This window comes from Bufo gargarizans, chromosome 4 (assembly GCF_014858855.1).
Source record: "Bufo gargarizans isolate SCDJY-AF-19 chromosome 4, ASM1485885v1, whole genome shotgun sequence".
NCBI classification, from domain to species: Eukaryota; Metazoa; Chordata; class Amphibia; order Anura; family Bufonidae; genus Bufo; species Bufo gargarizans.
In genome coordinates, this window is record NC_058083.1 from 283,675,847 (window position 1) to 283,691,957 (window position 16,111).

The 16,111-nt window shown below is 40.7% G+C and overlaps 1 protein-coding gene across 1 annotated transcript in view; it reads right to left on the minus strand.

Moving 5' to 3' along the window:
- Positions 1-16,111, minus strand: part of LOC122934089 (prolyl endopeptidase) — a 138,530-nt gene that overhangs the window by 65,950 nt on the left and 56,469 nt on the right. The window contains exon 8 of the mRNA XM_044289264.1: positions 4,131-4,322. Within this exon, the coding sequence (XP_044145199.1) occupies positions 4,131-4,322 (192 nt within the window). The remainder of the gene's footprint in view (positions 1-4,130; positions 4,323-16,111) is intronic.

Consider the following 16,111-nt stretch of genomic DNA (forward strand, 5'->3'; position numbering starts at 1 on the left):
CCCCAAGGAAATTGGGCGAGAAATTGCAAGCATCCGCAAGCAAGTGCGGATGCAATGAGATTTTCACGCATGGTTGCTAAGGAGATGAGTTACCCGGGACCCCATTTACTTTATTACTTTCCAACTCTTGATCGCGCAGCCGGGCTAGTCCTCTTGCAGAACCTGGCTGGAAAAGGACCTTTGGTGTGGTTATCGCGCTCACCAAGTGGTGAGCGAGGTGACGTCAGCGCAGGTCCTGATGAATGAAGATAGAAGAACCTTCTATCTTCATTCAGCAGGACATGCGCTGACATCACCGCACTCACCACGTGGTGAGTGCAATGACGTCACCGAAGGTCCTTTTGCAGGTCCTGAAAGAAGAAGAAAGATGATGATGCCGGCTGCGCGAACAACAGGATGAGGCGAGTTAATTTAGTTTTAAATTTGTAACCCTTAAAGCCACATTTTAGTAAGCATTCTGTATTAAGAATGCTATTATTTTTCCTTATAACCATGTTATAAGGGAAATTAATAAAATATACAGAACACCTTACCCAAACCCGAGCTTCAGTGAAGAAGTCCGGTCTGGGTACCAGAGTCAGTTTTTTATCACGCGCGTGCAAAACGCCTGAAACTGAAAGTGATAAACTGAATTCTCCAATTGAATGACGATTCAGATATTTTTGTGAGGATTGATGGATTGTTACATGATAATATGCGTCTTTGATAATAGAAAAAAGTTGAATAAAAACCTTCCTTTAACTATTCTGTCGGTACTTTAACCCAAACTCTCTTGATTATAAGATTCTGGACTTTTTCTAACAGAGCTGCACACTTTATTGTATTTGACTAAGTCCATTATCCTGAATCTTCTTGGTGGGAGGTCTCTGAAGTAGACTTAGTAACCATCTTCTATAATACTTCTGACCCAGGAGCTTGCAGAGATTTCTTCCCAGATCTGAAAGAAAGGCAACCCCCTCACCTGAAGGTCTGGCGTCATTGTTGAGCAGGATTTCCAGGTTTAGACTGGGTCTTAAACAGAAAGCCGTTTGATTTGCCACCTCTTTTCCACTCTGTATTTTTCTTATAATCCCTATACTCTTCTCTCTTTTCTCTCGGATGAAAGGATCTTGTTTGCCTAGGGAAGCTCACAACCGGAAATCCCTTCTTTTTATTCAGTGCTTTCTCCAGTACACCCTCACAAGGTAGTGCACCTAGTTTTGATGCCACATCTTCTTTCCATGCTTTCATCCATAAGGGTCGTCTAGCAGAATTAGATAACGCGGCAACCCTTGCACTTAATCTCAATGCATAGGCCGATGCATCTGAAATAAAGTCCACGGACTTTGCCATAGTTAGTAAAGCCTTTAGTAGTTGTTCTGTAGCTGATCTAAAAAAAAAATAAAGAGATCTAGCAACAGATCCTCCTCAAAATAATAATATTTTCTTTTAATTGTTCTAGGGATAAAAAACTTTGTCAGGCTTGTTCCATTCTTTTTTTAATAAGGGTGTGGATCGTCTTATTGTACAGGAAAAACTCTAGACCTTCTAGGTTTAAGGCTCTCAAACATCTGCTCCTAAACCAATCTTGATTCATGAGCCTCCTCACATTCCATGATTGATCTTACTGCCTTTAGTAAAAGATCTGTGTCTTTAACCTGGAATAATGGTCTCCCAGATTGATCTTCTGAGTATGAATCAGAGTCCATTATTTTACCTTCCTCTTCCACTTCAGAGTCACTCGGGTCAGAACAAATCTTAACAGATTTTTCTTTAGCTGAAGAAGTCGTTCCTAGGGCCAGAGACTTTCTGAATTCCTCCATAGAAGACTGTACTTCCGATTTAATCAGATCTTGCATGTTATGAAGGAGGAAGATTCTTCTCTAGACACCACTGGCATACAGATTTTGGATAAGATGGGTTCAATCTTGCACATTCCATAGTCCTTTCTAGTCTTGTGAAGCCTTCTTGGGAATTTCCATAGGCCCCTAAAAATGCATATATACCACATTAAAGGGCTATAATATAAGGTCCTCCTCCATAAATAGGAAAGATAGGGGTAAACCCCACCAAAAATACCATGGTGTGCGCCAAATTTGCCTCCTGGCGTTTAGTGCGCTGCTCTCCCTCTCCTTCATCCTGCATTATAGCACTGGAAAGCAAGGATTATTCAGAGAAGAGATTGCTGCTCAGATAACTAGCAGCTCTTAGGCGCTTCTCCGGGAGGCTGACTGGAGCTCTGTCTGAAACTGGCGTGCTTTTTCACAGGCAAGAGCGAAGACTCCAGTCTCCATGCACAGTGGCTCCTATAGGAGACTGAAGCCGACAGGTAACCTCCACATCTGTCGGTATTACGGGGGCCCTGCATCCCCATAGCGATCCTGGCTGTGAGTTTCATCTACCCTGTCTTATTGACAGGAAACAGGAATAGCTTGAGAGAAAGGAGGATGGGCCTTTTAAAGCGATCTTTGGGTTCCTGTCCAGGAGAGGAGGGATCTCTCTCCCTGGTCATAAGGCAAGATAGATAGAAAGTTAGACATACCAGAAGGTTTACGTTATGAATACCGGAGAATCAGTTTAAAGTGTAAATTCCTGACATGACAAAGTCAGCCTTCATTCCTTGTGGAGTGAAGCTTCTTCCCAAACCTAATAATGTAAAAAAGTTTGCCCAAAAACAGTTTGAACTAGGGGAACAGAGGTATTAACCTGCATTTACAAAAGGAGGCATATAAATCTACTGGATATTATTTCTATTGGATTTTCCATGGACCATTTTCTTAATATGGATCAAATAGTGGTGTGTAAGTATAAAAAGTTTAACCTAATGGAAAAAAAAATTTAAACTTGCTATGCATTTGTTTCTTCTTAGTACAACTAAAGAAGTGCTGATCCTCCAACATATTCAAAGGGCATTCCCATCTTCACATTTATGGCATATCTGCAAAACATGCCATAAAATGTCTGATAGGTGCGGGTCCCACCTCTGGGACCTGCATTTATTTTAAGGACAGGAGTAGAGGTACTTTTTCTCCAGAATGAAGGAATGAATTAACAGTGAAATGAAGGGTATCGTTACATTCATCTTAGTTAGGTCTACATGGCACTGTGCCTGAATTAAGAGTGAATTTCCTGGTGACAGATTCCCTTTATGTGATGATTATAGACATAGTGCTAAAAAAAAAAAAATCTTTCGATGCTTTGGTGCCATACATTCAGAATTCTAAACACTTTGGAAAGGAGGCTTTGGCCTAATTTTCTGACAAATATATATAATGCAAAATTGTGAAATACTCAAGTGACATCATTAGGCCGCATGCACATAACTAAGTGTTTTGTGGTCTACAAACCGGATACCCACAAAGCACGGATACCAGACGTGTGCACGCCACAGACCCATTGGCCTCAATGGGTTCATGGTCCAGATGTTGTAGTAAAGTACAGTATAGGACATGCCCTATACTTTGCAGCAACATATGGACCATGGATTCATTGAAGTCCATGGGTCCGGTATCCGTGTTTTGCAGTTCCGGTTTGTGGGGATCACAAAACACTTAGGGTCGTGTGCATGAGGCCTTAGTAGTAATATCCTACTATGGTCGTGTGCATGAGGCCTTTATAATAATATCCTACTAAGGTCTTATCCATGAGGCTTTAAAGGGGTTATCCAACTCCTATAATGCCCCCCCCAAATGCCCGGGCCCCTCACACAGATTGTACTTACCTCACTCCCCAGCACTCATGTCGTTTGGCCGTCGCTGCATCTCCCTGTCATGAGGATCAAAACATCCAGTGATGGGTGGTTAGCCAATAGCAGGCCGTGACGGGAACAAGCCTCCCTAGCATCATGGCCTGCTACTGGCTGCCCCCCCGTTGCCAGATGTTTTGATCTGCAAAACAGGGAGAAGCAGAGGCGGCCATCAGAAACGACGTGGGTGTCGGGGAACAAGGCAAGTACAATCTGTGTAAGGGGCACGGGCATTTGGGGGGGCATTATAGGAGTTGGATAACCCCTTTAATAGAAATATCTTACAATGGTCGTGTGCATGAGGCCTTAATATCAATAAATGCTTCAGTGCCTGATTGATCTCTGTCTTTGTCAGGTTATTTCTGTCATCTGCTAGAAAAATAAGGCAGCTTTAACATACACTTACCTAGAACATCTATTTCATGCTCTGGCACAAGTTCTTTCCAGTTGGATTCACCAGGATCACTGAAGTCTATGTTGATCAGCTTGTAGTTTGGGGCACTGCGGTTAGTTTTAAATGTGAAGACTGTGCCTTCATTTGTGACATATTCATACTCTGCATCAAAATTATCTATTAGCTTTACCCATGGAAGAATTCCTGTAAGAAAAAAAAATAATTTAATCAGGATCCACAGGAGAGATAAAGAAAAAAAATTAATACAATAGGGAACTGGATTCTGTTTTCCATCCTACAGTCACTTGAACACATGCCCCTTCGACAAGCAGGAGTGAACCATGACTGGATCAGGAAGCAAAGGGACAAGAAACATGTATGCCCAGAATGCAAACTATAGATTGTTAGAAACAGGGGTCTATAGGTTGTCAATGTCTGAATAGGCAACCTATGGAAATTAGAATGCCTTGCAGTTGCTCTTCTTGGTGAATTGTCCTAGGAACATTCAAGCCAAAGGCATGATTTGAGATGCCATAAAGAGAGTATGTTTGAGTTTCCACATGATGAGTTCTTTCACATCAAGGTCGCTCTTATCTCCAACTAAGTGAACTGAATAGCAGAGAGTTCAATTTAACCCATAGATATAACCCAAGTATAGTAAAAATAAGAAATAAACAGCATACAAAATCATAATAAAATCAATATTATATAGACACAAAAAAAAAAAGTTTATGCCTTACTGATAGTATGTAAATGTAGATTACTCCTGCCGGCTTGAAACAATCCACTATATTCTCCAAGCATATGGATCACAATGAACAGAAACAGAATCTATTAATCCACTGCTGGTTTACCAGGAAATTACCATTTCAATGAATTCAAATACCAGAAGATGGAAATTATGTTCAAATTGGGACATATCTGGACAGAGATCACAAGTTTCACTTTCTTGCCAATTAAGTGGTCACGGCTGGCATTTTAGAGCCAATTAAAACTGTACAACTTTGCCTTCAGAAGAAAGAAAATATTGGATGCACTTTCTGGCAAGTGCACTGTGTAATTTAGAAAACAGAACAAGAAAACAAGCTATTGGCCTCTGGACATTCTAAATTCATTTACATATATTGAGCTAATAATGGTAGAATACATTAATAGTGCCCCATGCATCAGAACTGAGTGTAGACAGAAAAGGAAAGCTGTGCAATAAGTGATGTTATATACTTGTTACCAATCATGTAAAAAAATACAAAACAATAATATATATATATATATATACACAGGTCCTTCTCAAAAAATTAGCATATTGTGATAAAGTTTATTATTTTCTGTAATGTACTGATAAACATTAGACTTTCATATATTTTAGATTCATTACACACCAACTGAAGTAGTTCAAGCCTTTTATTGTTTTAATATTGATGATTTTGGCATACAGCTCATGAAAACCCAAATTTCCTATCTAAAAAAATTAGCATATTTCATCCGACCAATAAAAGAAAAGTGTTTTTAATACAAAAAAAGTCAACCTTCAAATAATTATGTTCAGTTATGCACTCAATACTTGGTCGGGAATCCTTTTGCAGAAATGACTGCTTCATTGCGGCGTGGCATCGAGGCAATCAGCCTGTGGCACTGCTGAGGTGTTATGGAGGCCCAGGATGCTTTGATAGCGGCCTTAAGCTCATCCAGAGTGTTGGGTCTTGCGTCTCTCAACTTTCTCTTCCCAATATCCCACAGGTTCTCTATGGGGTTCAGGTCAGGAGAGTTGGCAGGCCAATTGAGCACAGTAATACCATGGTCAGTAAACCATTTACCAGTGGTTTTGGCACTGTGAGCAGGTGCCAGGTCGTGCTGAAAAATGAAATCTTCATCTCCATAAAGCTTTTCAGCAGATGGAAGCATGAAGTGCTCCAAAATCTCCTGATAGCTAGCTGCATTGACCCTGCCCTTGATAAAACACAGTGGACCAACACCAGCAGCTGACATGGCACCCCAGACCATCACTGACTGTGGGTACTTGACACTGGACTTCAGGCATTTTGGCATTTCCCTCTCCCCAGTCTTCCTCCAGACTCTGGCACCTTGATTTCCGAATGACATGCAAAATTTGCTTTCATCCGAAAAAAGTACTTTGGACCACTGAGCAACAGTCCAGTGCTGCTTCTCTGTAGCCCAGGTCAGGCGCTTCTGCCGCTGTTTCTGGTTCAAAAGTGGCTTGACCTGGGGAATGCGGCACCTGTAGCCCATTTCCTGCACACGCCTGTACACGGTGGCTCTGGATGTTTCTACTCCAGACTCAGTCCACTGCTTCCGCAGGTCCCCCAAGGTCTGGAATCGGTCCTTCTGCACAATCTTACTCAGGGTCCGGTCACCTCTTCTCGTTGTGCAGCGTTTTCTGCCACACTTTTTCCTTCCCACAGACTTCCCACTGAGGTGCCTTGATACAGCACTCTGGGAACAGCCTATTCGTTCAGAAATTTCTTTCTGTGTCTTACCCTCTTGCTTCAGGGTGTCAATGATGGCCTTCTGGACAGCAGTCAGGTTGGCAGTCTTACCCATGATTGCGGTTTTGAGTAATGAACCAGGCTGGGAGTTTTTAAAAGCCTCAGGAATCTTTTGCAGGTGTTTAGAGTTAATTAGTTGATTCAGATGATTAGGTTAATAGCTCGTTTAGAGAACCTTTTCATGATATGCTAATTTTTAGAGATAGGAATTTGGGGTTTTCATGAGCTGTATGCCAAAATCATCAATATTAAAACAATAAAAGGCTTAAACTACTTCAGTTGGTGTGTAATGAATCTAAAATATATGAAAGTCTGATGTTTATCAGTACATTACAGAAAATAATGAGCTTTATCACAATATGCTAATTTTTCGAGAAGGACCTGTATATATATATATATATATATATATATATATACACACACACATACACACACACATATACACACACACACACATCTACTAGTAACTAAAGCCGACTAGTTTGTCACTAAAACACATGAAAATACACAGTCGAGACCCATTATTATGACCACTTCCTACGCTTGACGTGTAGCTCCAGAAGAAAGCCATGTGTCGTGAGCGGCTTGGTGGGTATATAAGGTGTGCGATAGGTTGTCTGCACACATATTCCTCGTTGCGGTCATGGGTAAAAGGGGCGATTCATCAGAGTTGCAAAAAGGGTGGGAGTATTTCTAAAGCTGCGCAGTTTTTGAACTGTTCACGTGCTGCTGTGGTGAAAGTGTATTGTGAGTGGACAAATGGCACCATTGTGAATAATTGACGTAGAAACTGTGGAGCACCATGTGCCATTGAGGTCAGAGCTGAACGTTGGCTACAAAGAAGTGCAAGGTGGATCGACACACTACAGTGGATCAGCTCACCTCCAAAATGAACTAGGGAGGTACCCGACATGTCTAAAACAACAGTTCAGAGGGAACACTAGTAATTATGGGGCTCCAAAGCAGACAGGTGGTCACTGCAACGCTGCTAATGAAGTTGAATCACCAGAAAAGGCTTCAAGATCGGAATTGGACCTCCACTGATTGTCAAAGGGTTACATTCTCTGATGAGTCACCTTTTTTTGCTTCATGGAACGGACGGATGTTGGCATGTCCAGCAAGAAAGGTCAGAGAATGAACACCCTGCAACCATTGCTGGAGGAACACAAGTGCCATCAGTGGTGGCAGTGCTACGATCTGGGGAATGTTTTTGTGGCATTCTCTGGACTCACCCATGTGGAAGGCATGTATAAATCTATCCTTGCAGATCACATACAACCATACATGTTGATTGTCTTCCCTGGGGTTGATAGGATCTTCCACCAATACAATGCAACATGTTACATGGCTAGAAATGTCCAACATTGGTTCGAAGAGCATGACCAACACTTGCAAGTACTACCCTGGCCCCCTAATCTCCCATATTTCAGCACGACTGAGCATCTGTGGGGCAACCTCTCTCATTGTCTTCGCTCTATAGATCCTTCCTCATGTACCATCCAGTAGCTGTGAGATGCAGTGAGCATGGCTCCAGACACCTGTGACAACCTACCAGGACCTTATGGAGTCACTTCCACCCCATCTACAATTTGGGTAGAATGGAGTTACATACAGATACAAGTAAAGTTATGCACCTGAACCCCTTAAAAATACCACAGGTGGGCTTCTTTTTCGCCCTTCTTATAATAGGATTAGCGAAAGTTTGGTTATAAAGTTTTTTCTTTCCAGAAATTTTGCCAATAAGGCAGTGACAAACAAGATATACAGCAATACTGGTTGTCAATTTTGAAAGACTTCTCGGAAATCCAGTGTACAACTGGCAGATTTACTAAAACACTAAACGGCAATACTAGACATTTAAACTTAGTCTCAAACTGAGCCAGGTACCATAGTGATTAATGCTGGATGATACATCTGTCAAATCTTCAGCTGTCTAGTCTACGTTTACGTCACCCTTAAGTTTTAGTCCCAAAATGTGCCAAAATTGTGGTCCATTTTTGGTGAACTGAGGTGCATTTATGCCATGCCCAAATACTTTCCCAAGACAAGGCGTAAAAAGATTAGAAAAATGTCTAATACACTTCATAAATGCAGTGCAAAGCATGTATGCCATTTTTTTGGTGCAAACTATGTGGAAAAAATGGCACATTTTCAATAGTAAATCTGCCCCATAATATCAAAAACACAGCTGGTCTTTAGTTACTGAGAAGCTAAATCAAAAAGTGACAACGAACATGGCTGCACTTCCTGTTGTCACTTTAAAAAAAAAGGCTGCTGCAACAAAACTGAAAAAAAGAAACACCTTTGTAATGTAAAAATATAAAAGTATTTACTTTATAACAAATTCATTTTTGAGCAAAGTATGGCTGCTTCAACATGACATGCTGACATTGGAAAGACACACACAGAAAAAAGGCATGTCGCTTGGTTGTACGCAAATAAAAGCAATAGAAATACTTAAAAGGCATGGTGACTGGCAGAAAAAATAGGTACACTAGAGCGCATGATGCCACATCTCTAAAGAGGTCATTTGATGTCGACAGAACATTCTTACTGTTCCTGACACTCGGCTGAGAAAATGTCAAATCATTTCAGCAGCGCTCCGACACGTAGGTAGGGTTGACCTCCAGGTGCCTATTTCAATGGCTCATGAACAGCACAAACTGAAAATACTGAATTCATCCAGGAAAGATAAAACCATTCTGCAATTCCAGTAGGGGTGACATTTTACTGCTGTAATCAAACATGAAATGTTGCAGTGTTGTTCCATTTTCAATTCATTTAAAGAGAACCCGTCAAATTGAACATGTGGTCTGATCTGTGGGCAATTGAGGATAGAGCAGACCTTTCCTGCTCATTCTAGGCTTAGGAGTCCAGAATCGCCAACTGAAAGCTACCTCTGTATGCATACTTACTTGATGATTAACAGGCTTCCTTGTATAAGGATGACTATTTGTCAGGTCCAAAACATCCCCCCCAACTACAGTAAGAAGTGGTATATACGTGATGCAGAGTCCGGTTATGTCATTTTTATCTTCAAAGGGAACCAGTTTTATGGTGTCCTAACTAAGGGCAACATAAATAAGTGACTGATTCTCTTAGCAAAATGCTGGGTCACTTTCTTTAATTGACCCAGTCAATCTGCCAACATCTTGTATTGAAAAGCTCCAGCTGATAATGAGGAGTCCTGAATATTCATGAGCTCCTGACTCTCCCCGCCCACCTGCTGCTGATTGACAGTTATTTTCCATATGAATCAGCAGCAGGTGGGCAGGGGAGTGGCTATAGCTCTGAATTAAAAAAACGCTCTGACAAACCAGCGGTAAAATACATTGGGAGGACTCCTGAGCTCACACACGTAATGGAGAGGACTGAAAAAGGAGTCCCCTCAACGCATTTTATTGCTGGTTTGTCGGAGTACAGCATCAAAATGCAAATGAGTATAAAGATAAAATACATAAAATTACATTACCAGACTTGGCATCACTGACACTATACACCGTTTATGCTAGGTTGGGGTGTTTTGGGGCTGATAGATTCCCTTTAGAGGGGTTTTTCCATCTCAGACAATGTGGGCATATCGCTAGGATGAGAACGGAGCCGGGAAATGAACGGAGGGTGCACTGCGCATGCCCAGCCGCACTCCATTCATTTTTAAGGGCCGCCGAAAATAGCCGAGTGCTGGCTCAGCTATTGCTGTCTGCCCCATAGAAATGAATGGGAGCATGGACCGCACATGCGCACTGCGCTCCCATTCACTTCCATGGGAGCAGCGCTTGGTGGTGGAGGGACCCTGGGAAACTCGGGGTCCTCTAGCCACAGCGCTACCCACTTCGTTCTCGTATGTGCAGATCCCAGCGGTGGGACGCGCACCTATCAGACAATGGGGGCATATCCTAGCGATATGCCCCCATTGTCTGAGATGGGAACACCCTTTTAAGATTGCACCTTACCAACAGTCATTATGAGAATTTCTTGAGCTAATGATCCAACTGCCCATATCATCGATAGTGAATATCTAATGAATGTCACTCAACAGGCATTTGAACACGCACTCTCTGCCATGCAGTAACTTTTTTGCCAAAGATGTAGGTAAAATAAGGATCTAAAGTTTGTTACCTTTATAGTACAGGCCCCAGTGAGCATGATCAGAACAACCTAGTACATCATTGTATCTGGCCAAGAGCTTTATAGGAGAGCGGATAATATCATTCAACAGATGTAAAAAGCTGCAAGATGGACTAGTGAGAGTAAAATATGAAGGAGTAAGGGCCCTTGCAGACGAGCGTGTGTCACGCTGCGGGTCCGCAGAGCAGCTCCCGGCCTGACCTCCCAGCACTGACGGGGTCGCATAGCATTATATTGATTTATGATGCTATGTAACCCTTACAGTTCTGGAATGTATTGGATAACACTGGCAGCATTATGTCAGTGTTATCCAATACAAACACAGCTGTGTGAATTGTTCAGTATGTTCAAATATGATAAATTAAAAATCAACTTTGATCAGTAACATCAGTACATGGAGTTGTGCAGGGGTTTTATATTGATGACCTATCCTCAAGTCGGCAGGGGTCAGACACCTGGCACCCCCACTGATCTGTTGTTTAAAGAGAAGTTGACGCTTCATGCGAGCACTACTCCCTTTTCATTACACTGCGCACCATCTTGGAAGAACAGTGTTATTACAACGACTTGCTCCATTCACTTGAATGAAGCGAGTACTTGTAACTACGTCGCCGCATAGTACATTAAAGAGAAAGCAGCTCTCGCATGGAGATCTGCCTCCTCTTCAAACTGCTGATTGATGGGGGTTCCAGGCGTTAGTCCTCCACAGATCAGATAGTGATGACCTAATCTAAGGATAACCAATATAAAACCCCTGCACAACCCCTTTAAGGCCTCTTTCACACTACAGTTTTTTGCGTTCCGTATACGGTCCGTTTTTTGCGTTCCGTATACGGAACCATTCATTTCAATGGTTCCGCAAAAAAACGGAATGTGTTCCGTATGCATTCCGTTTCCGTATTTCCGTTTTTCCGTTCCGTTGAAAAGATAGAACATGTCCTATATTTGGCTGCAAATCACAGTCCGTGGCTCCATTCAAGTCAATGGGTCCGCAAAAAAAACGGAACACATACGGAAATGCATCCGTATGTCTTCCGTTTCCGTTCCGTTTTTTGCGGAACCATCTATTGAAAATGTTATGCCCAGCCCAATTTTTTATATGAAATTACTGTATACTGTATTTGCCATACGGAAAAACGGAACGGAACAACGGAACGGAAACGGAACCACAACGGAAGCAAAAAACGGAACAACGGATCCGTGAAAAACGGAACGCAAAACACTGAATTCAACATACTGTAGTGTGAAAGAGGCCTAAAGGAGACATAAACCTTTGCTGAAACCTCAAAGGTGCATAGGCTCAGCTATAAAAAAAAAAAAGCCAATGAAACCTATTTGAGTAGGAAAACATTATAATTGATTAATAAAGTGCATTACAAAAATCCTTTTGGGCTATTTAAAACATTTTAAAATATAGTTTTAGAAATGTTTATTTACTAATACTTATTTAAGTATTTATCCTATAAGATAAACGACATAAAAAAAGTCACACACCCCAAAAATGGTATTAGAAAACCTACAGATCGTCCCACAAATAATGAGCCCTAAAACAGCTAAATAGATGTAAATATAAAAATAAATATGGGTGTCAGTATATGGCAATGTATAGAAAAGTTTTCTTAAAAGTATTTCTTTTATATTAAAAAATAAAAACACAATTTAAATTTGGGTACCGCAAATGCTTTAAAAACTAAGTCCATAAAGCAATAGCAGAATTGCGTTTTTTCCCAATCCCACCTCATCTAGAATTTTTTCCAGCTCTGTACTACACAGTATGGAATAATAAATGGTACCATTAGAAAGTACAACTTATCCCACTAAAAACAATCCCACATGTGAAGGGGAAAAAAATATGGTTCTTGGAAGACAAGGAGTAAAAAAAAAAACGAAAAATGTGTCAGGGAAAGGGTTAAAACCCAGATTTTTCCAAAAGTCAAAAACAGTGAAATGATAGAAGCCTAATATGCAATGGAAATGCATAATGTCAAATGAACCGGTAAATTCAATTTGGAAAGAAACGATTAATGAATGGGATTAACAAACATTATTGGTATATAAAAGCAACGTAAAGGTCAAAATTACAATAGCATTAGCAAAGTGTATGTGAATGTCTTCCTTCTTTCTTCTTCTACCCTGCTGACAAAGCAGAATCAAATACTGCCCATTAATAATGTTCCAGCAGCTAAGAGGTCATTAAAAATGAAGTTACCCGGCAACTGCTGGTTGTAATAAATCAGTATTATAGCCAAGAAGAAAATGAAAACTGGAACACCATATCGATAAAGAAAAGACCATAAAACGTAAACTGGAGCTAACCCTGCATTTCTGATCACGAAAAGTAAGGATCGCTGCTGCATGTCAAGTGAGAAGAAGACTAAACGGTTGTAAGGTGACGACAAAATAACTAGAAAAAGACCATTTCTAAAATAGAAAGGTGTAACAGGGCCACGCATCTTTAGTTCCATGAAGCCGACCAAGGTCAGCATCTACATGTAGTATTTATGTTTTCATGTGCTTGTGTGGTTCTCCTACCATACTAGGCTTCATGTATGAAAATAAGTTCACATAGGAGGTTAGGCCCTTTTCACGCATTGCACCCGGACCCATTCACTTCAATAGTGCTGTGTACATGAGCGGTGGTTTTCATGCGTGCGTTGCGTGAAAATCGCAGCATGTTCTATATTCTGCATTTTTCACGCATCGCAGGCCCCATAGAAATGAATGGGGCTGCGTGAAAATCACATCGCATTTTGTGGATGCAGTGCGATTTTCACGCATGGTTGCTAAGGTGACGAGGGATGTATGACAAGGTCCTTCTATCTTCATTCAGCACGACCTGTGCTGACGTCACCGCGCTCACCACATGGTGAGCGCGATGACGTCATCGAAGGTCATTCAACAAGAACAAACAAGAGGATCCGGCTGCGGGATCAAGTAGATGAGATGAGTTATGTTTTTATTATTTCTTAACCCTCAATTGACATTATACTTAGCATTCTGTATTAAAGAATGCTATTATTTTCCATTATAACAATGTTATAATGGAAAATAATAAAATCTACAGAACAAAAACCAAAACTTCAGTGAAGAAGTCCAAGTTTGGGTCTGGGTACCACAGTCACCTGCATTGCATCCGGCCCTCACCCGCGACGCCAGTGTGAAAGTGGCCGTAGAGTGGTTGACCATAAGATCCAATCAGAAACAAGTGAAATGACTATTTGTGCTAGCCAACTGCTCCAATTATCTGCGCTAGTTTTTATATACAAGACCTACAAACAGTCACAGCCTAAAGGGCTTCTGTCAGCAGATTTCTACCTACCTGGCTGACCTGTTGCATGTACTCTTGGCAGCCGAAGGCATCTGTTAAGCCTCATGCACATGTCCGTGAAACACGGACAGTATGATACTGGCCTGGATTTCTTCTGAATGCAGGCGCGCACGGCGTCATTGGTTGCTATGACGTAGTGTGCTTCCTGCTGCCGTCGCAGTACAGTGATACACTGGTATAGATCATGCGAGTGTATCACTGTACTGCGGCGGCAGCAGAAAGCGCACAGCGTCATAGCAACCAATGACGCCGAGCGCTCCTGCACTCAGAAGAAATCCAGGCCGGTGTCACACGGTCCGTGTTTCACGGACATGTGCATGAGGCTTTACTCATGGAGGCTCTGCTCTTCTCTGCAACTGCCACGCCCTCTGCACTTTCATTGACAGGGCCAGATAGTGTAAACGTGAGGATAGGCTATTAACCCTTTCAGGACCAAGCCATTTATTCGCAAATTTGACATGTGTCACTTTATGTGGTAATAACTTTAAAACACTTTTACTTATCCAGGCCATTCTGAGATTTTTTTTTCGTCACATATTGTACTTCATGACACTGGTAAAATTGAGTCAAAAAATTTCATTTATTAAAAAAAATACAAAATTTACCAAAAATTGGGAAAAAATTTCAAAGTACAAATTTCAATTTCTCTACTTTTATAATAGATAATAATAACTCCCAAAATAGTTATTACTTTACATTCCCCATATGTCTACTTCATGTTTGGATCATTTTGTAAATGCCATTTTATTTTTTTGGGGACGTCAGAAGGCTTAGAAGTTTAGAAGCAAATCTTGAAATGTTTCAGAAAATTTCCAAAACCCACTACTTTTTAAGGACCAGTTCAGGTCTGAAGTCACTTTGTGAGGCTTACATAATAGAAACCACCCAAAAATGATCCTATTTTAGAAACTACACCCCTCCAAGGTATTTAATTTTTTTTTTACAAACTACAAGAATCAATGGAAAATGTAGACTTTTTTGGCAGATTTTCCATTTTAATTAAAAAAAAATCCGCTAACAAAGCAAGGACTAACAGCCAAACATAACTCAATATTTATGGCCCTGATTCTGTAGTTTACAGAAACACCCCATATGTGGTCATAAAGTGCTGTATGGGCACACAGCAGGGCGCAGAAGGAAAGTAACACCATATGGTTTTTGGAAGGCAGATTTCACTGGGATAATTTTAAGCTGCCATGTCACATTTTAAGACCCCCTGATGCACCGCTAGAGTAGAAACTCCAAAAAAAGACCCCATTTTGGAAACTATGGGATAAGGTGGCAGTTTTGTTGGTACTATTTTAGGGTACATATGATTTTTGGTTGCTCTATATTACACTTTTTGTGAGGCAAGGTAACAAAAATAGCTGTTTTGGCACCATTTTTATTTTTTGTTATTTACCATGTTTATCTGACAGGTTAGATCACGTAGTATTTTTATAGAGCAGGTTGTTACGAATGCAACAATACCAAATATGACAACTTTTTTGATTGTTTGTTTCAGTCTTACATATTAAAGATTTTTTAGTGTCTCCATTTTCTGAAAGCCATAGTTGTTTTTTTTTTTTGGGCGACTGTCTTATGTAGGGGCAAATTTTTTTTCGGTATAAGATGACGGTTTGATTGGTACTATTTTAGGGTGCATATGATTTGATTGCTTGTTACTACACTTTTTGTGATGTAAGGTGACGAATAATGCCTTTTTTACATACTTTTTTTTTTTTTACGGTGTTCACATGAGCGGTTAGGTCACGTGATATTTTTATACAGCAGGTTTTTATGGATGCGGCAATACCCAATATGTATACTTTTTATTTATTTATTTAAGTTTTACACAATAACAGCATTTTTTAAACTAAAAATCATGTTTTAATGTCTCCATATTCTGAGAGCCGTAGTTTTTTTTATTTTTTGGGCGATTGTCTTAGGTAGAGTCTCATTTTTTGCAGGATAAGATAACGGTTTGATTGGCACTATTACACTTTTTGTGATGTTTCAGACTAGAGTTTTTCTTTTCCGGTATTGAGTTCCGT